General features: G+C 46.9%; 1 protein-coding gene across 3 annotated transcripts in view; it reads right to left on the bottom strand.

The window, feature by feature from the left end:
• Positions 1-18,978: 18,978 nt before the first annotated feature.
• Positions 18,979-25,224, bottom strand: part of Piwil4 (piwi like RNA-mediated gene silencing 4) — a 35,282-nt gene continuing 29,036 nt past the window's right edge. For all 3 annotated transcript variants that reach the window (XM_028859603.2, XM_037207755.1, XM_037207756.1), the window contains 5 exons: positions 24,419-24,489; positions 23,086-23,239; positions 21,241-21,369; positions 20,591-20,738; positions 18,979-19,601 (listed from right to left, as the gene is read on the bottom strand). In XM_028859603.2, coding sequence (XP_028715436.1) covers positions 19,485-19,601; positions 20,591-20,738; positions 21,241-21,369; positions 23,086-23,239; positions 24,419-24,489 — 619 coding nt within the window. In that variant the 3' untranslated portion in view covers positions 18,979-19,484. The remainder of the gene's footprint in view (positions 19,602-20,590; positions 20,739-21,240; positions 21,370-23,085; positions 23,240-24,418; positions 24,490-25,224) is intronic.

Genomic DNA, 25,224 nt, shown 5'->3' with positions numbered 1-25,224 from the left:
TGCAGAACAGAAAGGCATATAGGTGTGGGTATACAGGAAGTAGCTTTCTTCAGCTGAGGATCTCCAAGTGGTAAGAAAAAGCAACGTGATTGCCTTGTGTCATTAAACATTGGCCCTTCACCACAGGCTTCCAGGTGATTTAGGTTCCCCTTGAGGGGTTCAACGTCTTCCTCTAAGAGTCTGACCCTCAGGCTACACACGTGTCTGCCCTGCTGCCTGGCATCGGCTGTGTTGGAAGGAAAAGATGCTGGAACCATTTGTTCTGGAGCATAAAGAACCCCTGTGCAGGAAATCAAACACAAATCTACAATCCCTGCCTCTCTCGGCCACTGCCGTGTTGATTAGCCCCAACTTATTCCCGTGTCTCCACTGCCATTGTGTCCCCCCCTTCACCTGGATGACCACAGTGACCTGATTTCTCTCCCCATCTCTGCTCTTGCTCCTCTCTAGTCCCACCCTCTTCCCAACCCAGCAGTCATATTAGTATTTTCTTACAGCAAATCTGAAAGTTAGAGCCTTGGTTAATGACGTCAAGGCTCCCATCCTTCTCTGAATCATGCAGAATTCTGACCGGAATTTTAAGGTCCCTGGTCCCTTCCTGCCTCCTTAGCTTACTATGTTTCCCTTTCGTGTTACCAGATTTTTCCTTTGCACAAAGATGCCAAGCTATTCCCCATATCTAGAATATTCTCCCTTGCCAGTCTCTTGGATAGCAAGTGTCAGTTTTTAGACCTAGCTTGCTGAGTTTTACCACAGGAGACTGGGCAGGTCTTTCAGCTAAGCTCCTGTGGAGTCTTGTACAGTTCCTGCACAATCTGTGGTTACTGATGGGTGCTTAGAGCACGTCTGCCTTGTTCACTGACATGCCCCCATGATACAGTGCTGGGCACTAGGACGACCACTGACACATCTTGGGGAAAGCCATGAGTCAGCCAAGGATTTGTTTGTTTGTTTGTCTTTTAATTTTATTTATTATGTATACAGTATTCTGTAGGCCAGAAGAGGGCATCAGATCTCATTATAGATGGTTGTGATACACCATGTAGTTGCTGGGACTTGAACTCAGGACCTCAGGTAGAGTAGTCATGCTCTTAACCTCTGAGCCATCTCTCCAGCCCAAGCCAAGGGACGTTATGAGGAAGGTCTTGGCTTCTTTCCCCATTTATTCACTTCTAAGCTGTGTGATCATGGTTAACTTGTCTTGATCTCAATTTTCTCACCTAAAAAGGTGAACAATGAGGCTGGGATGTAGCTCAGTTGGTAGAGCACTTGCCTTGCACACGTGAGCCCCTGGGCTCCATCCCCAGCACTGAATAAACTAGATGTGGTAGTGCATGACAGCAATCCCAGAATCCCAGAAGTGAAGGAAAGGGCATCAAAAGAAGCTCAAGGTTATCCTCCGTTACAAAGCAAGTTCAAGGGCAGCCTGGGCTATTTGAGACCCCACCTTAATAAATAAAGTGAATGATAGTCACTTGGATACCCAAGATTGTTGGAACCAAATGAGCAATGTCGCTTGCAAGAGTCTGAAAGGTGTGGTACATTACGTAGCAGTCATGTGTCCTGTGTCTTTCGTTTGGGATGGTTATTTAGCCTGACTCTCAAATCTTCAAGACTTCCATTCTGAATAGCCAGAGGATTGCTGGCGCCCATGACTTGGTTGACTCTGGCTAATAAACATGGGGTGGGAGGGCAGGGAACTGATCCAAGTGAAGTGTTGGATGCAAAGGGAGCCAGGGCCTTTCCACTGAAGTAGCACCTTTGCCTCACTTCTCCCTGGGGCCCCTTGCCCTTGCACTTACGTCCTGTCTCAGCCAGTATAATTTCACACCTGCTCTGTCCCCAGGATGAGGGATCCTAACCATGTCCCCTCTTCTCTTTCTCTTCTCCCTGGGGCCCATGAGCGATGCATTCTTCACGACAAGGCATCAGTTGCAGGACATCTGCTGAGGAATGGTTGGTTCTCCTGAAACTTCAGTGAAGGAAGAACTTGCAGCCAGGCTGCAGGGTGCAAAGTAAGCCCCAGCAATGCCAATGCACTGAGCGGCCTCTCAGGTCTGGGGACGCACAGGAGCCACGGCAGGCCAGATCAACAGCTGCTCACTCATTTTCTGCATAGCAGATTCAATTGAGAGTAAGGGTTCTAGTCTCATAGGCTAAGAAAGTCTGATTGACAGCTGGGCAGTGTCTCACCTGAGGCCTAAGGTCTTCCAAGCTCACAGCGGCATGTGCAGAAAGCGTGTTCTCACAGTTGTAGAACTCAAGCATCTTGTCCCTTGTTGCCCCTTTTCTTAATAACTTACAGTCAATTAATTGGAGACTGCAGAGAGAGTTGCAGAACCCATCACAGCTCCCAACCCTGGCATGGAGATCACAGAGGCTGGGCCGAGGATGCAGCTCAGTGTGTAAAGTGCTTGTTGAACAAGCACAAGGCTCTGGGTTTGGATGCCCAGCAGCATCCGAAAGCCGGGCACATCAGGCCGTGTGCAAGAGGATCTAGAGTTCAGTCTTCAGCCAAGTGGAGCAAAACGCCACGTGCCAGGTCCACTGAGAGGTCCTGCCTTGAACAATATGGCAGAAAAAGAACGAGGCAGTGAGCAGCTGAAGGAGGGATTTCATACACACACACACACACACACACACACACACACACACACACAGTGGGGAGAATCACAGAGGTTTGGGGATGGAAAGATGATTCAGTGGTCAGTGGTGAAGAAACTTCCTGCTCTTGCAGAGGGACCCAAGTTCAATTCCCAGCACCCCGCATCTGGGGACCACAACCACATGTAACTTCAGCTCAAGAGAATCCAACTCATCTGGCCTCAGCAGACACTTACACCCATGTGCACACACTACACAAAGACACACAAACATACCTGTAAATTTAAAATAATAAAAAATAAAATTTAAAAAAGAAACCACAGAGGCTGTTTAAAAATTCTGCCTACCTTGCCGGGCGGTGGTGGCACATGCCTTTAATCCCAGCACTCGGGAGGCAGAGCCAGGCGGATCTCTGTGAGTTCGAGGCCAGCCTGGGCTACCAAGTGAGCTCCAGGAAAGGCGCAAAGCTACACAGAGAAACCCTGTCTCGAAAAAAACCAAAAAAAAAAAAAAAAAAAAAAAATTCTGCCTACCACACTTTCCATGTGCTGAGCTGTCTCTCTCCCTCACTTCACACTCACACTGTCTCTCCCTCTTTTCACACACTCACACTGTCTCTCCCTCTCTTCACACTCACACTGTTTCTCCCTCTTCACACTCACACTGTCTCTCCCTCTCTTCACACTCACACTGTTTCTCCCTCTTCACACTCACACTGTCTCTCCCTCTCTTCACACTCACACTGTCTCTCCCTCTCTTCACACTCACACTGTCTCTCCCTCTCCCCCACCCTCCCCCTCCCCCCCCCTCCCTCTTCACACTCACACTGTCTCTCCCTCTCTTCACACTCACCTTCTCTCCCTCTTCACACTCACACTGTCTCTCCCTCTCTTCACACTCACACTGTCTCTCCCTCTTCACACTCACACTGTCTCTCCCTCTCTTCACACTCACACTGTCTCTCCCTCTCTTCACACTCACACTGTCTCTCCCTCACTTCACACTCACACTGTCTTTAGCCTCTCCACTCCATGTCTCTCTTCCACATCACTTCTCTGCTCTCTCACTGCCACCATGTTTCCTCACTCTGTTAACAGAGACCAATCATCTTTCTTCAATTCACCATAGCAAAATCAGGAGAATTTCTCTTAAGGAAACACAAATGTCCTGTAGGTTGGTCCTATATGGCACATCCTGGCCACAGGAGTTAGGATGGCCTTCTAACACCCCAGGCAGCCATGCCCAGCTTCTCCAGTGCTAGAGTGTGTTCCGTTCAACCCCAGCCACATGCTCACTCATCTCATTGTCTCTGGCAGAATTAGGCCCTGTTTTTCCTTCTCTCTCCTGGCTCCACTGCTCATGTCTATGTGGCCCTCTGTGGCTGGAGTAGACAGACACATGCCACAATCATGCTGTAGTACTCCACCTCTGGTGGCCACGTAAAGAGAGAAGCTTGGGGGTGGAAGGGAAAAGTCAGCAGCCCTCTTGACAGACGCTCCCTCCTCACCCCCCTCCTCCAAAGGTATTTACTGACCAGCAGTTTTGGAACTGACCGGAAGTTGAGCTCATGGGAAGATAAGGCTGGAACAGTAAATCTATGTGTCCTGGACTTGGCAAAACAGGACATAGGGAGTGAAAAGAAAAAAGTCTCTGTAGATACCCTGCATCCTGTCAGCCACTAGGAACCCCATGCTTATAGTTCATCCAGTAACTTCAAAGAACTACCTCATGGCTAGCCCCCTCATCCAATCCTGAGATATGTAACCCTCTGCACGTAAACCTTTCCTATATAAACCCCTTAAAGTGAGTGCTCAGGGCTGTCCTCCTCCACCCGCTGTGTCGAGTGTTGGACACAGACAAAGCCCCAAGCTTGTTTTGTTATTAATAAATCCCTGTGTGCTTGCATCAGATATCGACTCTGTGGTGGTCTTGCTGGGGGGGAGGGGGCGGTCTTGCGACCTGGGCACAAGGGGCAGGTCTCAGAAAAAAAGGGAAGTCCCAAGAGATTCTGGACCATGTTAAATACTGTCATCAATGGCCAGTGGTCATGTCCCAGTGCATCTGGGGTAGTGTTTAAGAGCAAAACCATTTGGTTGGCAAGGAAGAAGCAAAGTGGGGCATGTTTTATGGGGTCCCTCCGGTCATGCCACCTCCTGTAGGTACCAGGAACTTGACTTCAGCCAGAAGCAACTCTTGTCAAAAGGAGTTTAATACTCTGGCCCATTAGCCCAACACTAAGAAGAAAGCTGGCTTCCACGGAAGGCTTCAGTAGCTACAGGAAAGCAGGCCCAGGCACAGACAGCCCAGGTCAGAGACAGAGCCCCAGCAGCATCTTAGGAAACCATTTCAGGAATTGATGGGGGTGGGGTGGGGGGGTGACAGGGTGGAGCAAGTGCAGAAAGCAAGGAAAGCAAGGAACACTGGGTGATGATAAGCCCTGATGGAGGGAGGAATGTTCCAGCACAGAATGTACAGCTCACATCCTCATCAGAGCAGAGTGAGACACAAAAGATAAGCGGCAGGGCCCGTTCTGAAGCTAGGCTAGTTCTGAAGCACTCTTACCAGTTCTTACTTAAGAGGAGCTGGTGTGAAACTCTCTCGTGTGTCTTACTTACACAGTTTCTCTATATGCTTATGAACCGGGTGTGGCTCTTGCCCAGGGTGTGGGTACGTTACCAGCAAACTCCACTGTGGGCTTCACAGAGTTCAAGGATCGTTCTCCACACTGACATCATGGGTGCTTGTAACCCTGGATCAGGTTCTGACGTTCCCAGGGCTCTGGGTCACCTCTCCTCAAATAGCCTTGTGTTACTGTGGCTCAGGACACTCTCTGTGCTTCAGAACAGGCTCAAAACTGGCTCATGTTAGAACCTCATGGTCATGGGCAGCTGTGACCAAGGACTGGCCATCGCTCTATCATGGTGCCAGAATGACTAAGTGCTCAGAAATATCCCCAGGGCCTGGAGAGACGGCTTGGTGACTAAGAACACATGTTGCTCTTGCAGAACACAGTTTGCCCACACTGGGCACCCCACGACCTCCTGTACCTCCAGCACTGAGGAATCCAGTGCCCTCTTTGGGCCTCCAAAAGCACTTACACACATGTTCACATATGTTCTACACACATATATACACATAGTTAAGGCTAAAATAAAATCAGTGATGGACTTTGGTCAATACTCCTCTTGCATGAGTGCTGTCACAAATGTACTGACCTAGTCTTCCATTTGAGCAGGACTTTGGCTCATGTGTCATTCAGAAGGTTACACGATGACCAAGTCTGAGGCTCCAGCCGTTTCCCTTGTGATTTGTGAAGAATTTCCTGCTCCAGCTTCCCAAAGCCCTTCCTCATAGTTTCTCCTAGTTGTCAAGTTTGGTCGCTTACGTTCAACCTAATGAAACTTCTTTCTTTTTCGCTTCAGGTAAGAACACACACACACACACACACACACACACACACACACACACACACACCATCATGAAGCTCGGTTCTCTTAGCACAGCCTCCTGGTGTGTGGTACCAGCATCACCCAGTGACGAAGTGTCTATGTGGTGACTTGTTTTGAGAATTTTGAAGCTGTCCATGGATAGCTCAGGTTAAAACACACTATTCCACTCAGTCAACTCTATAATAGACTTCGGTATCTGGTAAAATACATAGTTCTTTCTTGATATTCTCAGGGCTCTAGTGACTATTTTGGACTTTTATTCTCCCACATGAATTTTAAAGTAAATGTATAAAGTTTTGTATTAGGATTTGTATTGGAATTGCACAGGTTATTGCTTTGAGGACAAATCTTTACCAATTTGATTCTTCTCTCAGGAGCATAGTTCATTAAGAGCAACTTAGGAAAACATCAATGACACTGATATTTTCTCAGTCAAGAGGTTTACAAATCTTTTGTTTTGTGTACTTAGGCAGTTGATTATTTTCAGTGAGAATTTTTTCCAGCTTGTGTAAATATTGCCTTGTAAGAATAGCATTGGATGCATTTTAATTCATCCATAGAAAATGTTGGTTCTGTAGGACTGCTTAGACTTTGTAATAGACCACTGTACCAAGAAGAAATTATCAGATCTCCCTCCTCCTCCTCTCCTCCTCCTCCTCCTCTGCCTCTCTCTCTCTCTCTCTCTCTCTCTCTCTCTCTCTCTCTCTCTCTCTCTCTCCTCTTATTTCTGTTTTTGTAATTTTGGAGACAGTTTCATGTAGCTTAGGCTGACCTCAAACTTTCCATGTAGCTAAGGCTGGCCTTGAACTCCTGATCTTTTTGCCTCTGTTTCCAAATGTTGGGTCTGTAGGCCTGTGTCCCACGCCAGCTTCCTGTTCCTAACTTGAATGGAAAAGCCACTATTATACCCATTATAACGCATTAAATGCATCACACAATGGAGGAGTTTTAGATGCTTTTTGTGAGGCCAAGAATTTTCAGGTTTTCTTGCTTCAGAGTTTGTCACCTTTTTAAATCACAAATGAGTGCTAAGTATCCCTGAGTGCTTGTTCGGTGCCCATAACTGTCCTACGGACTGTGACTTTTAATCCGCTGTTTGATAAATAGCATGATAGTTTTTCCCAAAGCTAAGTCTCCTATACATTCCTGGGGTTAACCAAGCTTGGCCTTATTTTTTAAATGTTTCCTCTGTACTAATCTGGGTTTGCAAAGATTTCAGATTTGTTACATAGATGTCTCTAGATGGGGTGGCATATCCTGTCCTTGACTAGCTTAGGAATCAAATTATATTGTCTCATAAAACGAATGGATGGCTTTGTCCTTGGCTATTATCTGGAACACCATGTATAAGATGGGACGATCTGTCCTTTGAGTGAAGCAATCTTTCCTGATGCTTTTTTTTTCTTTTTGGGGAAGATGCTTTTGGTGACCGACCCTCTTGCTCTTTTTCTGTTTTTATTGCAGTGGCAGAGTTAATACACCAAATGCCAGCTTCTCCTCTAAGCTACAGCCCCCCCAGCTGATATTTACTTAGTCAACACAGCGTCTTTTGGGCTGCTGCAATTCTTACCATTGTACATATGAGGAGAGACGTGGAGAGGGCTCAGGTCACTTGTCCAGCTCACTGTAAGTAGTAGAGCGAGAAGTCAAAGCCAGCCAGTCTGCATTCCAAGCGCGGAACTCGTGTGCTTAACCTCACACTATAGTGGCTTTTTCTACTCTTTGTCCTGCCAAGTTTTGTTAATTTATAAATTCTCTTTTGTTTTTTGTTTTGTTGTTGTTGTTGTTTGAGACAGGGTTTCTCTGTGTAGCTTTGCGCCTTTCGTGGAACCCGGGCTGGCCTCGAACTCACAGAGATCTGCCTGGCTCTGCCTCCCGAATGCTGGGATTAAAGGCACGTGCCACCACCACCCGGCTAATTTACATAGTCTTAAAAATTATATAACAATGTGTCAAATTTCAGAAAGATGAGTAAACGTGTTCTAACAGCCTCACATTTTGACTCTTGCTGAACCTTAAGTTTTTCATTTTTATCGTGCCCCCTCTTGCTTATTTATATTTTTCACTATTATTGTTGTGTATATGTGGGTGAGGGGTGGGGTGGCCCATATGTGGAAGTCAGGGGACAACTCCGTGGAACTGGTCCTCTCTTTCATCTTTAGGTGGCTCCTGGGAATCAGATGTAGGTCTTCAGACTTGTGTGACAAGCACCTTTCCCTGCTGCACCATCTTGCCTGCCCGGGGCCTGCTTTTTAAATTCGTGACTTTCGCTAAAACTTCGTCCTCCTAGTCCACCCCTGCCCAGTCTAAGTAAATGAGGTCGGGAGAGTGACTGGGAGACAATGAAGTAGATATGAGCACTCTGAGCTGAGGCAGCGGGGCTGCGCGCTAAGCTCACACCTGGATCGGGAAGATTCCATAATGGAAAGTAAACAAACGAGAAAGAACGGGACTTCTTATTGGGCGGTAAACCCTGTTTCGAGGGGAAAAAAAGGGGGGGATAGGACTTCTTTTCATGTTTCTTCTAGATTTTAAAATTCAATTATTTTTTCAGTAGGGTATGGCTTCATCTTTAGTCTCTAACTTTTTCTTTAGGTTTTTGAATGGTTCTTTTTTTTTTTTTCTTCCCATTAAATGCTTATCTAAGGGCTAATATCGTGGTAGTGTGCTAGTATTTCCAGGAGAAAACAGCTTAGTTAAATAATGTTCAATATTAGTTTTTAGTACACACATTTAAGGCCATAAACTTCCCTGTGAATATCAATTTCACTATATCTTACAAACCTTCCAGTATGTAATACCTTTTTTTAATTTTTAAGAAATTTCCAGTATGGTGTTCTTTAAGCCACACACTGCCCAGGGCTGTCTCCACAGATGTCTTATAATATCAGTAATTTGCAAATAGTGGAGCTGGACTTTGCACCTCTCATTAAGTCACGTTTCACAACTACTTTAAAAATGATCTCTACAGGGCCAGTGAGTAAAGCACTTGCTGCTAAGCCTCAGTTCAATCCCCAGGGCCGGCATGGAAGGGGAACCAACTTCCAACAAGTTGTCTTGTCATCTCCAGAGACACAGTGCAGACACCCTCTCAACACACACAATACATAAGTAAAGAACTTCAATAAAATTATCATTATTATTATATGTATATATAGTTTGTTTTTTAGGTTTGGTGTTTTGTTTTGTTTTTGTTTTGTTTGTTTTTGTTTTTATTTTTGGTCGCAAGGTCTCTCACTGATCCAGGCTGGCCTTGAACTCTTGATTCTCCTGCCTCGACTTTTCAGTACTGGGATTAGAGACATGCACCACTCTGCTCAGCGTGTCTGTCTTTTTGACCAGGTTTTAAGAAGCTCTTGTTGAAGTCTCCTTGCTTTGCTGAGAACTAAGGGAATATTAAGCTTGTCTTTGTAATGCTCTGTCTTATGTTCACACTTCAGGTCGCTGTCACATGTGTGCTTGCTCATGTGGTTATTACATGATTGTTACATCCTTTCTAGATTCTTTTTGGTGATTTTTAGAAATACATGATATCCTTACTTTTAGTTTTTGTTTTCATTTGATACTTATATACCTATTTGATTTTATTTCAGCTACTAATACAAAGTATGTGTTTCCTTATTTTGAAATTTATTTTTCTGTGTATGAGTGTATGCTTGTATAAGTTTGTATGTACCACATAAATGTGGGAGCCGGCAGAGGAAGAAGGAGGCATCAGATCCCCCGGAACTGGAGTATAGACAGTTGTGCGGTATCATGTGGGTGCTGGGAACCAAATTCAGGTCCTCTGCAGGAGCCGCAGGCACTCTTCCTCACTTTTCTCTTAGATGCTCTCTGTTTTCCATGTTAGATGTGTTTCATAGAGGCAACACATTGCTCAGTTCTTTAGACACAGTCTCATAGTCTTAGTAATAGCTAGCTAACTTTTATAATGCTGCCTTTATGATGTCCTTCCGTATCTTTTTCCTGCCGTACATGGTATTTTCTGCTTCTGTTCATTTTTCTTCCTCCTTTACGCTTTCTCTGGCCTCTACTGAAAGGGCTGTATCCTGCTAACTAAAATAAGTCAAGAAGCATAAGTCTAAATCTGTCTCTGTACTTTGAGTTACTGTGCAACAAACCACAGCCCTACATTTTTGTGCACAGCAGACTTTCAGCCAATCACAGACAGCTGAGCTTCAGCCAATCACAGACAGACACTGATCAGAGTCAATAAGGCAAACAGCCACTTGGGTGGTTCCTCTGCTTTGATTCTAATTTGCTCGCCAGGGCAAGCTGCTGAGGGGAGGTCTTGCTCCAGAAGTATGTAACAATTCTTTGTTCTCTCTTTTCCCTCCCACTGAGTTCAGCTATAAAGTCTTGGGTTGAAAGCCGAGCCTCGGGGCCTGGAGAGATGACACGGCTGTTTGGCCATTGAGAGTGGTGGCTGCTCTTGCTGGGTGCCCTCTTGGGGCCTCCTCAGGTGACAGGTGTGCATGTGATGTACAGATGTACATGTAGGAAAACACCATATACATTAAAACAAACTTTAAAAAAATGGTCCGTACAATGAAAACTTTATCTTCTAATCAAGCATAGCATTACTATCTCTAGCCTCCTTCCTGACAGGATCAAAATTTCCCTCCAAATGTGCTGTTACTGTTGCCCACATTGATAGCTAACCGTTGATTACAGCTGATACAATTTAGCTTTACAAAGCCATACTGACTAAGCTCAGCTTGTTTCTTTCAGTGGGCTTATCCACTATCTTGCAGAAGGGCACGCTCTGGAAGACCTTTCAATAACCAAGCAGTGGACCTTTGTTATACTTGAAGTTTTACATTGCTCATTCCTGAAAGACAGAATACTAGCTTCATCAATCATTTCTCTTTAGATTATAAAGATGTCACCTTTCTGCTTCTCCTTGGGCTTTGCCTGTCTATTTCTCTCCTGAAGACTTGACACTTTCCTCCACCCTGGTACCGTGCAGTCTGAGGACAATGCTCTAGGTGCATTCGGAGCTTGTGCTGGGTTAGGAAGGGTCCCAGAGGCTGCGTGTTCCAGTGCTTCATTCCCAGTTGGAGAAAACAGGAGGCTTAGGAGTAGCCTGTTAAGGAGGGATGTCACTGGGCAGGCTTTCAGCCATTCCCAGGTAGCTCTCTCTCTCTGCTTCCTATCTCTGGATCAGTGTGAGCTCTCACCGATTCTCACCTGTTCCCACAGCCATACCTTCACCCTGCCATCATGAACTCTTAACCTCTGAAACAGTAAGACAATTAAACATCTTTCATGGCAAGTCCCCCTGGTCATGGTGTCTAATCACAGAGATAGAACAGAAAGCAAGACCATGCTTTGTTTTTCTATGGCCATATATGTCAAATAGAACACTCCTGGGTGTTGACTTTTTGATCTATTCCCTGAATTCACTTCATTCTCTGATGTTTCTGTGGTGTGTGTGACCGAGTGTCTTTCACTTTGCTGCGGTGTGTAACCAAGTGTCTCTGACTTGGCTGTGGTGTGTGGTGTGTGACCGAGTGTCTCTGACTTTGCTATGGTGTGTGTGGTTCTGACACTGTCTCTGCAGGGCACTCTCAGATTCCTTAAAATCTGCCTTTTTCCTATTTCTTGTTGTCAAGTTTTACTTCAGTTTTCATAAACTAAAGGGATGTGTGATAATTTGAATATAGAAACTTTAAATGTGTGTAGTTTAAAAATACATACGTCATACTACTTCAAAGCACACAGCAAATTGAAAACAAAGAGTTATGGTCTTTATAAAGGCTTCCTATAAGTTGATTTTTAAGAGCAAACAAAAATATAAATGACCTATAAGCATTTTCAATTTCTTTTTACTTAATTATCTAATTAATATAAATACAAACCCGGGCATGAGGCCACCACCAACAAACGGTCCTTTTTGGATTGGTGGAGATGCAGATTTGACTATAGTGACCCCCTGAGAACAGAGAAATTGGCAATGAACAGCTTTTAATGTATTAGAAACTTTGGGGGCTGGAGAGACGGCTCGGTAGTTAAGAGCACTGGCTGCTCTTCCAGAGGATCTGGGTTCAATTCCCAGCACTCCCGTGGTGGCTCACAACTGCCTGTCACCCCAGTTCCAGGAGATCCAGTGCCTTCTCCTGTCCTCTGCAGGACCACGCACACACGGGGCAGAGACATACATACAGGTAAAACAACTCACACATAAATACTATTAGTAATAAAGACTGATTTTTTTATGTATTAGAACTTTTTGACTCCGCAATTTTTCTTGCAGAAACCCAATCTCACGAAGCCACCCCAAAACACGATGGGAGAAAGATTGTATGCCATGTTTTCTCAACAGGAAACAAATTAAAATACAATAAGAACAGGGAAAGGTGTTTGTTACATCTACACAGTACACTATTAGTCACTATAACATGCCTACAGAAAATTTGTAATCCAATAGAAAAACATACACACTATAACCTTACATGGAAAACAAAGTTTACACAACTGCATGTACAGTGCAGCTAAAGTATAACACGAAACATGTCCACGCCCTGACCATGTTTACCTCTGGCTGGTACCAATATTGGTGATTTTTTCCTACTTTTTTGTATTTTCCACATATTTCATAGTACACACCTATAATTTTCACAATTTAAAATTAATGGTTACACAAAACAAAAAGCCATTTCAATAAACAGCACACAGGCAAGCTCTTTATTTTGTATTTTTTATTTATCTCTTTATCCTTTCTTCATTGGAAATGATGCCACGGACTGGCCCATCGGGGTACCATGACCATAGGAGAACCAGGGCTTGGGTAATCAGGAAGGCAAGGATTCAGCGAATGACAGACAGACAACACACTCAGAAGTGGTTTGAATCTGCAAAAGGAGTCTTCCCTTCATCCTCCAGGAGCAGCTGCTGGGTTATTCTTGGCCAGTGGGCACTGGGTCAAATTGGAGTGCCAAGCTCAGGTTAACGTGAGCAACGAAGCCCTGACATTGGACAACAAGCCTCAAGAGCAATTGACATTCTGTGTTTGGGATCTTGGAGTCAGCTAGGAAAGTCGTATGAGCAAAGTTTCCCACGGGAAATTGCCAAGTCAAAACCAGCATTGAAAAGGTTATGGTGTCCTACAGTCCACAGCTTCTATTAGATGTCATGTTTTGATTGGTAGACATTTTGAGACTAAAAGTACTTTTTATTTAAAAAAAAAAAAAAAACCAAGATTGGCTTCACGAAGAGAATTGGGTCAGCTTGGATCTCCCAAGTGGCAAACACCAGGAGAAAGAGATGTCTGAGACCCAGTGGGGTGAGGCCATAGGAAGAAGACAGGTGGATGAGAGACTGGGCGGTATCAAGTCTTCAGCACCCGTGTGCTACCAGCAAGAGCAGGTGAGGAAGGAAGGTGGAGTGGAAGAAAGAGCTAGAAATTCTAGCACATCTCTGAGACAGACTTGGCCATGTTCAGGAGGAAGCAAGGCTATGTGATGGTGGAGTCTCCCGCTAGGCAGAAATGGTCCACATCTATTGCCTCTGCTATACTCAGGTCAGGGCAATGGGCAACATGGAGAGAGCCATGGTTACCAGATCTCATGGTAGTGGGTCCTGAAGCTGGGACATTTAAAAGCTATCAGTCACCTTCATTCCTTGCAAAGGTTTTTATTAAAAAATGATTATTGCACCTCTATGGCACTCACGTCTTCCATCTCCTCCCCGTGCCCCATGAAAGTGAAATCCCCCCAAACCCTGTCCTTAAACACCAACTTGACGTTGCCTCTTCGGCGTTTGAATGTGAACTGCCCTCCACTGGCCTGTGTGTTCCATCCGTTATTCCCAGCTGGTGTTGCTATTGGACAAGATAATGGAACCTCCAGGAGGCGGGGCCTAGCTGGAGCAAGTGGGTTGGTTGTGATCTTCAGGAGGCGGGGCCTAGGTGCAGGAAGTGGGTTGCTGGAGAGACAGGCCTTCCTGTCCTGTCCCTGCTTCTGATCCATGGATATTTGAGGGTGCCACCGGCCTCTGCAGACACTACAGTTGAATGCCTGTCTTTACAGATGAATGCCTGTCTTCCATGATGCACTATCCCTTCAAACTGTGAGCTAAAATAAACCCTTCCTTCCTTCCTTAAGTTGCTTATTGTTAAGGATTTGGTCACAGTAATGAGAAAAGGAACTGATAAATATCTAGGGAAAAAAGTGACACTTTAAGGAGAATCATAAGACTCAGAGTCCAGCACAGTGCCTGTCATACAAGTCTGTCTTAAGTCCTCTCCTTTTATCTATCTAATAATGTGGTACTCTTTATTAAAGCCAACTCCATTGGGTTTGACATGTGTCATCCTTACTATAAAATGGATTTGGAGTTTCTGCAAGATCCCTAGAGGCTGAGGGTGGTTAAGTAATTTACCCAAGGTCGTAGACCTACCAAGTGGTAGTTCTAGGACTTAAACCCAGGGCTGTACTGAAGCTGGGCGCATACTTCCTTTCTCTTTATATCTGGTAGCTTTAATGGGAAGCTAATTAATGTAGGTGATAGGAGGCCATCAAATAGCAGCGAGCCTGAATGGAGCTTAGATTTTGTAGGCCAACTGTCATTAACCCTAGCAGCATACCAGAATGTGGTATTTCAAAATGTTAAACCTAGTATTAAAACCATTAGACACCCAGGCTTCATCCATGATCTGTGAAATGACTGTGTGCATGGGGGTTAGGGGATGTGTAGCTAAGCATTAGAATGCTTGCCTAACACATTTGACCCCCAGTTCTAAAGGAACAAGAACAAAAAGCTGTTCTGTGGTAAGTTCTGTCTCCCATAGTGCAGTCCACTTCTCTTCATGGCGTAGACAGTGTAAGGGAGTCCCAGGAGAGAAGAGAAGCCCGGCCTGTTGGAATCTGAGTTCAAGTGAAGACTTCTTAATCCCATACTGCCCCATCCAAGCATGTACCAGTCAAAACAGCCGTGGGAGAGTCTGCTCAAAGGGCAGTGTGCTTGCGCCCTCTGGTGGATCCAATCAGGAAGGCATCCTTGGCAAGGACTATAAACCCCAACATTGGCGAATCAAAATGCTGCAGGCAGATTAATACAAGGCGTCTGGTTGGGGGGACCTCTAGGTCACCTTTGCATGTTCATTTTTGTCAGTTTGGCACTAACCAGAATCACCTGGGAATCAGAAACCTCAATTAAGGAATCACCTCATCTGAGGTGGGCACGTCCGTGGGGAACTTTCTTGATTAATAATTGATATGAGAGTGACCAGATAAATAGATATAGAGAGAGACTGTGGTCAGTGCCACCTCTGGGCAGGTGGTCCTGGGCTGCATAAAAAGCAAACTGATGAAGCCATGAGAACAAGTCAACAAGCAGCGCTCCTCCATGGTTCCTGCCTTGATTTCCCTCAGTGATGGACTGTGATGGGGACCAAACAGAGCCCTTCCTTCCCCACGCTGTGCTTGCTCGTGGTGTTTTTCACAGCGACAGACAGCAAACTAGGACCACCCTTCAAGTCTGAAGGGAGGAAAAAATGATGCGGCCTCCCAGCCCCTGCCAGTGCCTTGTCTCTTCAGACTCCTGTACACAACACCTCCTCACACGAGCTCCTCCCTCTGTGCAGTCGTGGGGTGGGGGTGGGGTTCTTCTGTTTCACAGTGCGTTTTTCATTACGGCAGGACAGTGTTGTGACTCCTCACAGGTTTCGTCAAACAAGCATGAGGACAAGTCCATCTACACGACCTGTTAATCTCCTCAACTCTGGTGCAGCTTGTAACTGGTCCTTAATTTTATCAGTTGCTAAATGGTTGTTATAGCCTTGTCATACCGCTGCGAGTATTAATCGTGAATGCCAAGCCTGATACTGATCTGAACAGAACTCCCCAACACAGGCAGAATGGTTTTGGCCGTGTGTGAGAGTACACACCTCAGGAAGCTGAGGCAGAGGTATTGCTGCGAGTTTTAGGCCAGCCTGCATTATGTGCCACAAGAGAGAATAGGGGAGGTCAAAGAGGAGAGAGAACAACAAAATGTCTTCAGTGCAATGTGACAAGACTGCTGCCTGGTGACCCTCAGGTGCCTGGCTCCTCCTCGGGCCTCAAGAAGACCTGCCTCTCTGCCCTGCTGCACCACACTGCAGCCTTCCCCATGAGCTTTCTCTTGTCTCTATCTACACTCTCATTCCTGGGGCATTTCACTACAGACTAGTTGTCAGGGCTTGGGGGAGGGGGCTCCAGCAGAGGAGGAGTGCTGGTGAGAAGGGAGGACTCCCAGAATGGCTAAGATAAAAAACACTGACAACAGATTATGTTGGAGAGGATGTGGAGCAAGGAGAACACTCCTCCACTGTTGGTGGGAGTGCAAACTTGTACAGCCACTTTGGAACTCAGTATGGTGGTTTCTCAGAAAATAGGGAATCAATCTTCCTCAAGACCCAGTGACACCATCTTGGGCATATACCCAAGGAATTCTCAATCATACCACAAGGACACTTGCTCAACTATGTTCCTAACATTATTCATAATAGCCAGAACCTGGAAACAACCTAGATGCCCCTCAACTGAAGAATGGATAAAGAAAATGTGGTATATTTACACAATGGAGTATTACTCAGCAGTAAAAAAAACAATGCCATCATGACATTTGCAGGCAAATGGATGGAACTAGAAAAAAAAAAGTCATCCTGAGGTAACCCAGACAAAGAAGGACAAACATGGTATGTACTCACTCAGAAGTGGACAGTAGATGTAAAGCAAAGGATAACCAGGCTACAATCCACAGACCAGAGAAACTAGGTAACAAGGAAGAGCCTAAGAGGGATGCATGGATCATCCTGGGAAGGGGAAATAAATGAGATTTCCTGGGTAAACTTGGATCAGGGAGGTGGGAGATAAAGGGGAGAGGATGGTAAGAAGGAGACATGGTTGAGTTGTGGGAGAGACAAAGAAGGAGAGCAAAGAAGGAGATATCTTGATAGAGGGAGCCATTATGGTATTAGGGAGAAACCTGGTACCAGGGGAAAATCCCAGGAATCCACAAGGATGACCCCAGCTAAGATTCCTAGTGATAGTGGAGAGGGTGCCTGAACTGGTCTTCTCCTGTAATCAGATTGGTGACTACCCTAATTGTCATCAGAGAGCCTTCATCCAGAAATTGATGGAAATGGATGCAGAGACCCACAGCCAAACACTAGGCGAGCTCCAGGAGTCCAGTTGAAGAGAGGGAGGAGGGATTATATAAGCAAGGGGGGCAAGATCATGATGGGGAAACCCACAGAGAGAGGTGACCTGAGCTAGTGGGAGCTCACACTCTGGACCAACAGTTAGGGAGCTTGCATGGGACTGACCTAGGCCCTTTGCACGTGGGTAGCTTGGTCTGTTTGTGGGACTCCTAGCAGTGGGACTAGCATCTGTCCCTGGCACATGAGATGGAGTTTTGGAACCTATTCCCTATGGTGAGATGCCTCACTGAGCCTTGATGCAGAGGGGAGGAGCTTGGTCCTGCCTCAATGTGATATACCATGATTTGTTGACTCCTGTAGGAGGCCTTACTGTTTCTGAGGAGTGGATGGGGGGTGGGTAGAAAGGATGTGGGGGAGGACTGGAGGAGAGGAGGAGGAGATATTGTAGATGGTATGTAAAATAAAAAAAAAAACTAAAAGGGAGGACTCCAGCAGAGGAAGAGCACTGGTAGGAAGGGAGGACTCTAACAGAGGAGTACTGGTGAGCATGGAGGACTCTGGCAGGAGTGCTGATGAGCAGGGAGGAGTCCAACAGAGGAGGAACACTGGTGAGCAGGGGGGACTCCAGCAGAGGAGGAGTGTTGGTGAGCAGGGGGGACTCCAGCAGAGGAGTGCTGGTGAGCAGGGAGGACTCTGACAGAGGAGGAGTGTTGGTGAGCAGGGGGGACTCCAGCAGAGGAGGAGAGCTGGTGAGCAGGGAGGACTCTGACAGAGGAGAGCTGGTGAGCAGGGAGGACTCCAGCAGAGGAGGAGAGCTGATGAGCAGGGAGGACTCTGACAGAGGAGAGCTGATGAGCAGGGAGGACTCTAACAGAGGAGTCCTGGTGAGCAGGGAGGACTCTAACAGAGGAGGATCCTGGTGAGCAGGGGGGCTCTAGCAGAGCAGAGGTGAGTGGTGGTGCAGGGGAGGCCAGGAGAACACCAAATGGCCAGATACTGCCACAGGACATCTGGCTTAACACTTACCCAGTGGAAGCCCATGGAGCCCTTGAATAAAGCAGATTTGGAGCTGGGCAGTGGTGGCGCACCCCTTTAATATCAGCATGTGGGAGGCAGAGGCAAGTGGGCCTCTGAGTTAGAGGCCAGGTGGTCTACAGAGCGAGTTCCAGGACAGCCAGGGCTACATAGAGAAACTCTGTCTGGAGGGAGAGGGTTGGGGGGGGGCAGATTTGATGTAGTGGTTGTGGTGAAATTCTAATTAGACCAAGGAATTGTGTACATGGAAAAATGTTTGCGATGAGGAGGAAAAGGAGTGGGTGCTAGCTGCAGAGGACGGTGGTTTCTTTTTTAAGGATACAGGAGAGAAAAGCCTGTTTATAATGTCAATGGTCAGTGAGGAAAAACTGGTGATCTGGAAAGAGAACAGAGAAGGGCACCCTTCACAGCTGGCCAGAGGTGGCTCTGGTGTGAAAATAGAGTCTTCCACTAGGGGGCTAATTATAACAGTCGGGGAGGCCAAGTCTTCAGGCACAGGCACCCTCATATATAGGCGGATGCAACTGCAGCTGCCCAGGTCCTGGCCTGTGGCTCCTACCTTCCCTGGGTGGGAAGTCAGGCTGGGCTCCAGCACAGGGCGACACTGCTGGACCAATGAGATCCGGTAGCAGACCAAGCGCCAAGTCCTGCTTCAGAGACAGAACATTCATTGACAGAGAGGTCCAGTGGGCATGTCTGTGATATGGCTACTTAAACTCCAAGTTCAAGTAACAATAAACACACATGTGATGCTTAGATTTTCTTTATTTTGCAATAATTACTTAAACTACTCTACAGAATGCTCTACAATATTTAGAAAAACTCTGATAACCCCAGGCGGGAAGTTATATCCCACTAACCCACCATTAAAAGACCAAGATAACATTGTTTTAGAACCTAGTTAACTGTGGTGATACATCCTAAAAGCCACAGTGAGAATTCACTCAAGCATTTGCTTAAAAAAAACAACAACAACAAATAAAGACAAAATTAAAGGACACATATGTATGAAAAAAGCCACAAGAAAACCTGGTGTTGTTTTAAGACACAGTGTGGGGGCATAGGTTTGTTCTGAACTGTTTCGGCTGACTTTGTTTTAACCTCCCCTCCCCAGTACTTAAAATTAGGCCCCACCCTCTTTTGGCAGCAAGGGCCGTGAGCTTTAGGCAGATTTGTACAAACACAGTAACTGGGTTGTTTTTGTTTTTGTTTTGTTTTGGCGTCTCCATCGAGCCATGCGATTTGCTCCGCTGTCACAGGTAGAAGAGATTGTTGGCCAATTCCAAACTTGGTTCCTTATGGATGCTCTGTGCCACCAGGAAGGTCAGCTTGTGTGCGTACTGGCATGGCGCGGGTACACTGATTAAGCCCTGGGGAGGGAAGGCGTGGAAACATCGCACAGATAAACTTGTTTGTCCTTCAAAGTGACTTTTTAAACAGAGTTTTTTCACCTACCGGTTACTTACCCAATAGAATGTGTCCTAGATAAATGATAATTAAATTCAACCAACAGAGGGGGTTCTGTCCGCCTCACTGTGTGGGAGCTGGAGACATGGCACACAGGCCTACCCTCAGCTTCCACGGTCTCATGTTCTAGAGGGGCTCAGAGCAAAGCTGCGTCTTGGCTCTGGCCTGATGATACGGGCAGGCCCATGACCTTTAACCTCACCAGGCACATCCGTCCCGGCTTCACGTCTCTCATGTGTACCATGGAATTGGCAAAACCACTATGCCCAGTCTTGCCTGAGGCAATGAGTATCATAAGGTCCTGTGGAGACTGAACCTTGGCTGCTGAGCTGCTTCCTGCCGTTTTATTACTGACAGAGCGGGCTCCTTCTCCCGTGGAGTCAAGGACTCATGTACCTACTCTGTGAGTAGGAGGGAAAGGACATGGCAAGTCCCAGGTGGTAATTTTTCATGTCACACTTCAGTGAACAGCTGTTACTCACTGTCCTGGCTGGTTCTGTGTCAACTTGACACAAGCGAGCGTCATCAGAGAGGAAGGAGCCTCGGTTGAGGAAATGCCTCCATGAGATCCAGCTGTGAGGCATTTTCACATTTAGGGATGATTGAGGGAGGGCCCAGCCCATAGTGGGAGGTGCCATCCCTGGGCTGCTGGTCCTGGGTTCTATGAGAAGGGGGGCTGAGCAGGCCAGGAGAAGCAAGCCAGTAAGCAGCTCCCCTCCATGGCCTCTGCATCCGCTCCTGCCTCCAGGATCCTGCCGTTTGAGTTCCTGTCCTGACTTCCTTCAGTGATGAACAGCAATGCTGAAGTGTAGGCCAAATAAACCCTTCCTCCCCAAATGATTTTTGGTCATGGTGTTCCGTCGGCTACAGAAACCCTGACTAAGATACTCACCTGCCAGTTGTAGTAGAGATGGCAGAGTTTGAAGGTCAGTCTCTGCATGTGGTCAGGCTTCAAGCCGTTGTCATCATAGATGACGTTATAGTAGCTGGGACTAATTGTGCCCCGGTTAGCAGTCTGGCTGACCAGGTAGAAGTCATACCTGCAGGGAAACAGGGAGGCGTGGAGACCAGGAGTCACAAAGCATGGCCAAACAAACACTCCATGCAGGGTGCTTGTGCAAAGTCCGTCTCCGGGGGCTGGGAGACTCCCCCCGAGAGCAAAGCACTTGCTGTGCAGGCACGAGGCCCTGAGCTGGACCCTTCGGCATTCGTGTAAACAAACAACCCCAGGTGTGGCCGTAGGCCTGCTATCAATCTCAGCCCTGGGGAAGCAGGGACCACCCAGCCGATCCCTCACCTCCCATCAATCTCAGCCCTGCAAGCAGGGACCACCCAGCTGATCCCTCACCTCCCGATGCAGTGAGAGACGAGGTCTCAACAAGGAAGGCGGCATGCAATCGGGAAGACATTTGCTATCAAACCCTGACTTCCGCATGAGCATGCACACCTGTGCACACACATACATACATACCCACAAGCATGGACACACACACACACACACACACACACACACACACACACACGTTTTCCAGTAACACTTGCCAATCAGGGCGTGTTGCTTCCGAGTCCACAACAGTGCCGACTGGGGGGTTCTGCAGAGTGTGGCCCGTCTCCTTGAAGAAGCGCAGCAGGCTTTTCTTCCTGACCACGACCACCGACAGTCGGCTGCTGCTGCAAACCGAAAAGGGGGGTGTGAGGGCACTGAGGCCAAGCCTCGGTGTCTGCTGTGTTGCTATTTGGTCAGTTTGTAAGAGAAATGAGTAGAAATTCATTCTAAAAGCACTGCAAAACAAAGGAAAAATCAACCATGGATCCTCATTCTCTAGACAATGATTTTAATCAGGACGTATTTGGATTTGTAACGAAAGTGAACTAAGCCACCGCCTAGTTCACACCACTGAACAGGCCAGAAGAACGGGCGACTCCAGCTGCCTTTTCTTTCTGTATGGGGGACGGAACCAGGGGTCTCGCACATGCTAGCCAAGCTCCGCCGCTGGTGTTGGGAAGCAAGGTCTCACTAATTGCCCAGGCTGGGCCTGCAAGCCTCTGTCACTCAGATTTTCAGCTGAATCTTAAGGAAGAGCTCACAGAATTATCCTTCTGGAGACTCCCCTGTGTCAGCAACAGTCACCCCATTTCTACCCTGCCCCTTCTCTAACGTTCATCTCTGAGGAGCCAAGGACGAACTTCCACCCCTTCTGAGTCAGCTCCTCAGTCATGCAAAACCCAGGCTTAGGCGGGTGGGTGGAAGGATGGATGAGTGGACAGACAGACAGCTGGCTGAATGGAAGGAGGGAAGGAAAAACAAATGCTGACTGGCCGGCTGCTAAACATATTTCACAACACCAAGGCCAACTCCCAGTATTCTGTCATGGAAGGACTTGGGGAAGGTTCACCTTGAGCAGTGTTCGGAGGGGCAGACCTTTCCTAAGCTGTGGGCAGTATTCACAGTGCTCTTGCTGCTGACAATAATGCCCTCGAGAAATAAATTGGTGGTTATGAACGTCTCCTGTGCTGAAACTTAAACGTCAGCTTAAGCACTCCTCTTCGGGATCCACCTACCTCCACCAACGACACCATTTTTATTTTTAATCTTTCAGGTCTGGCGAGGGGCAAACAGATCCCTCTACCGGTTTGGCTACAGCTGTAAGTGGCATTGCCAGTATACTGTCTGGCTTTCCCCCACATCTGCACCAGTACCAGCTCGAGGCCAAGGCCATTTCTCTGTGGCTGGTGACTGTGGGCTTTGGTTGATGGCAATGGAGTGTGTCCAGACACAGACCTGCATTGCCTGGAATAAGATGACCCCTAAGGATTTTTCAGACACCAATCTGAGAGCATTGTTCTTGCTCGCTGCCATTCTAGGATTTTCCTTGCATCTGCCCCTCCACAGAATCACTGAAGAAAACTGCCTAAGGCAATGCTGGATCTAGAACTCAAGAATAACCAGGGCGCTGCATGATCAAAACAGTCTGGTTTCTGCCTGAGAGAGGCTCCCTCACCACTAGTCATAACTTCTCTGTGCCCTGGTGACTGTATCCAGGACCTCTGTCTGTGTGCTGATCTCAGCCCCCACCCCCAGCGGGGTATTAATATGTATACAGCATCTTTGATACCCTGAGCCCCGCTAGCTCTTGGAAACACTGCCAGCTGCTCAGAAAGAGGCCTGCCTCCCTCTGGGTGTCTTACTAGAGCCCCCCAAATGGTACAGCACCAGGGTATTGATATCAGACCATCTGAACTACACCCCAGTCTCAGAAAAACCCATCCAAGTTCAGTATGCCACAGAAACACATGCCTAAACAATAAGAGCCATGTTCACAAACCACACACTCAGGACTGCAGGTGTACATGTTATAAGTGTCGGCGTACGAGGGCACGGAATACCTGGCACCCGGGCCGCACTCAGTCACACTGCTCAGCAGCTGTGGGACTTCATATTCCAAAACTGCCTTCAGCTGTCCATTCCCCACGCCATCTCGGTACACGATTATCCGCGAGGGCAGGCTATGGTTGTGCCTGTACCATTTGTTGAGAGCGCCTGGAGAGTGTGATGTGAATGAGAGAAGAGTCGTCCAGGGCTACCACAAATAAAATGCTGTTTAAATAACTTCACTTCTTCAGAACACTGCAAAATGGCAGGACTGAGTTTGGGTTGTAGCTGCTGTAATATAAAAATGGCTAACTAGGACTATTCCTTCATCGCTACTGTTTGAGCAATCCCAAGGGTTCTGTGGCATAATATACTCTTAAATGTAACATATTTCTTTAGCCAAATTTGGCTATTTAAGTGACAAATCAAAATTTAATTCCTGCAACAGACAAATGCCTGAAGCCAAATGAACACTAATTCAACTTTAAGTCTTCGAATCTGCTCAATGAAGGCTGGATGTGTTTATATCATTCTCTTCCCTAATGAGAATAATATGAAAACACAAGGAAATGACTCTGGCGTTCTCTCAAAACAGCTCCTCACACCGACTCCCAATCTGAGGCTAATTGTCACAGATGGGATGGAGTCGGAAACATTTCCACCCACTCTGACTAGAAACTGCCTCAGAGTAGGCACCAGACAGCAATTCCCCGTGAGAGAGACTAACATCGGCCAAGTTTTTAAATGAGGACAAAGTAATAGGCTGCAGTCAGTCCTCTTTGTGTATATATTGCATAATTTATTTCAGGAGACTTTACTGCCTAGGAAATTGGTTTGGTTTGACAGAAGTTAGCCATACTTCCCAGAGCAAGCCCAAGGAGAATCATCACGTTCACTTAAAAGACATCCCAACCCCTCAGGTGTGCAGGCTGGAAACTACAGATGGGAACAGGGCAGATATGCATATGGATCACAGGATAAAGCCCAAAGTGGCTATGAGGAGGACACAGCCCCTCATTTCCTATCTCCTCTGTCTTCCTCTACTAAACCACACTTTATCTTCTAACATGCCCATTCTCGGGGCCATAGGCTGGTTTTCCCCGTGTGGACTCTATCATCCGCATTTCTCCAGTGCAGGCTTGCTAGGGCCACCTAGGGAGCCATGCACACTCCTCACCCTTGGCTTTGTGCTCAGTACACACAGCGACATTAACACTACACATCAGTCAGCACACAGATGTGGAGATCCCACCATGGTGAGAGCTGACAGGTTTGGGCACTTGCTCCCAGCAGTCTGTGGGTTTGGGACGTGAAGGAGCAGGCCCCAGAGCCCATCCCATTGAATACCAGTCATGCAGACTTTCAGGCAATCTGCAATATCGGCTGCTGTTCTCTGAAGAACGCATCGGGAATTCCACCTGAAACAAACAAACCACAAAAGTTTAACGTAATTTCCAGATCCTGCTATAAATACGTCCATTAAGTTAGGGACAGATGCCAGCCACAAAAGCCGGGGCTCCTAACTCTGTGTAGCTGTCTGCTACAATCAGACTAAATGGTCCTCTTCAGTGTTGAGATCTAGAGTCAAACCCTGACCAGGAAATCCAACAGCTATATGACCTTGACACAAACTCGAACTTAAACTTCCCTATCTGCACCGGGAGATTTAAGGACAGTCACCAGCACCTCCTAACGTGGTAAGAATTCACTTCTGTAGCACACGTGGAGTATTTGCAGAAGGGTACCTGGTGCACAGAGCGTGCTGATACAAGCTCACACCTCAACTGCAAGAGAGTGTTAGTTCAGCACATGTGTTTGTAAGACGTTCGAAGATTTCTTGAGCTTTAACCCAGTCCTAGAGGCCTCTTCTAGAGTTACCATCCCAACAATATTAAGCTGTCAGGACTTGAAAGGTGATCTTGATAGTTGATAATTAAAGGCACATGGAAAATGAAAGTCAAGACTTAGTGTGTGTCAGGATCTGGCTATGAAGGGTCTCCTCAGAAGTCCTTTATGTTGGAGGCTTGCTCTTCAATTTGTGGGGCTATGGAGAAGTGATTCTATCACCAGGGCACTAACTGCATCGCATTCATCCACGGCACTGAGCTGACCTAACAGCTGAATGTGCTCTGGGGAAGGAGGCGTTGCTGGAG

The sequence above is a fragment of the Peromyscus leucopus genome, chromosome 7 (genome assembly GCF_004664715.2).
Source record: "Peromyscus leucopus breed LL Stock chromosome 7, UCI_PerLeu_2.1, whole genome shotgun sequence".
Taxonomy (NCBI): domain Eukaryota; kingdom Metazoa; phylum Chordata; class Mammalia; order Rodentia; family Cricetidae; genus Peromyscus; species Peromyscus leucopus.
The sequence above is the reverse complement of the archived record's forward strand: the minus strand, read 5'-3'. Positions and strand labels throughout refer to the sequence as shown.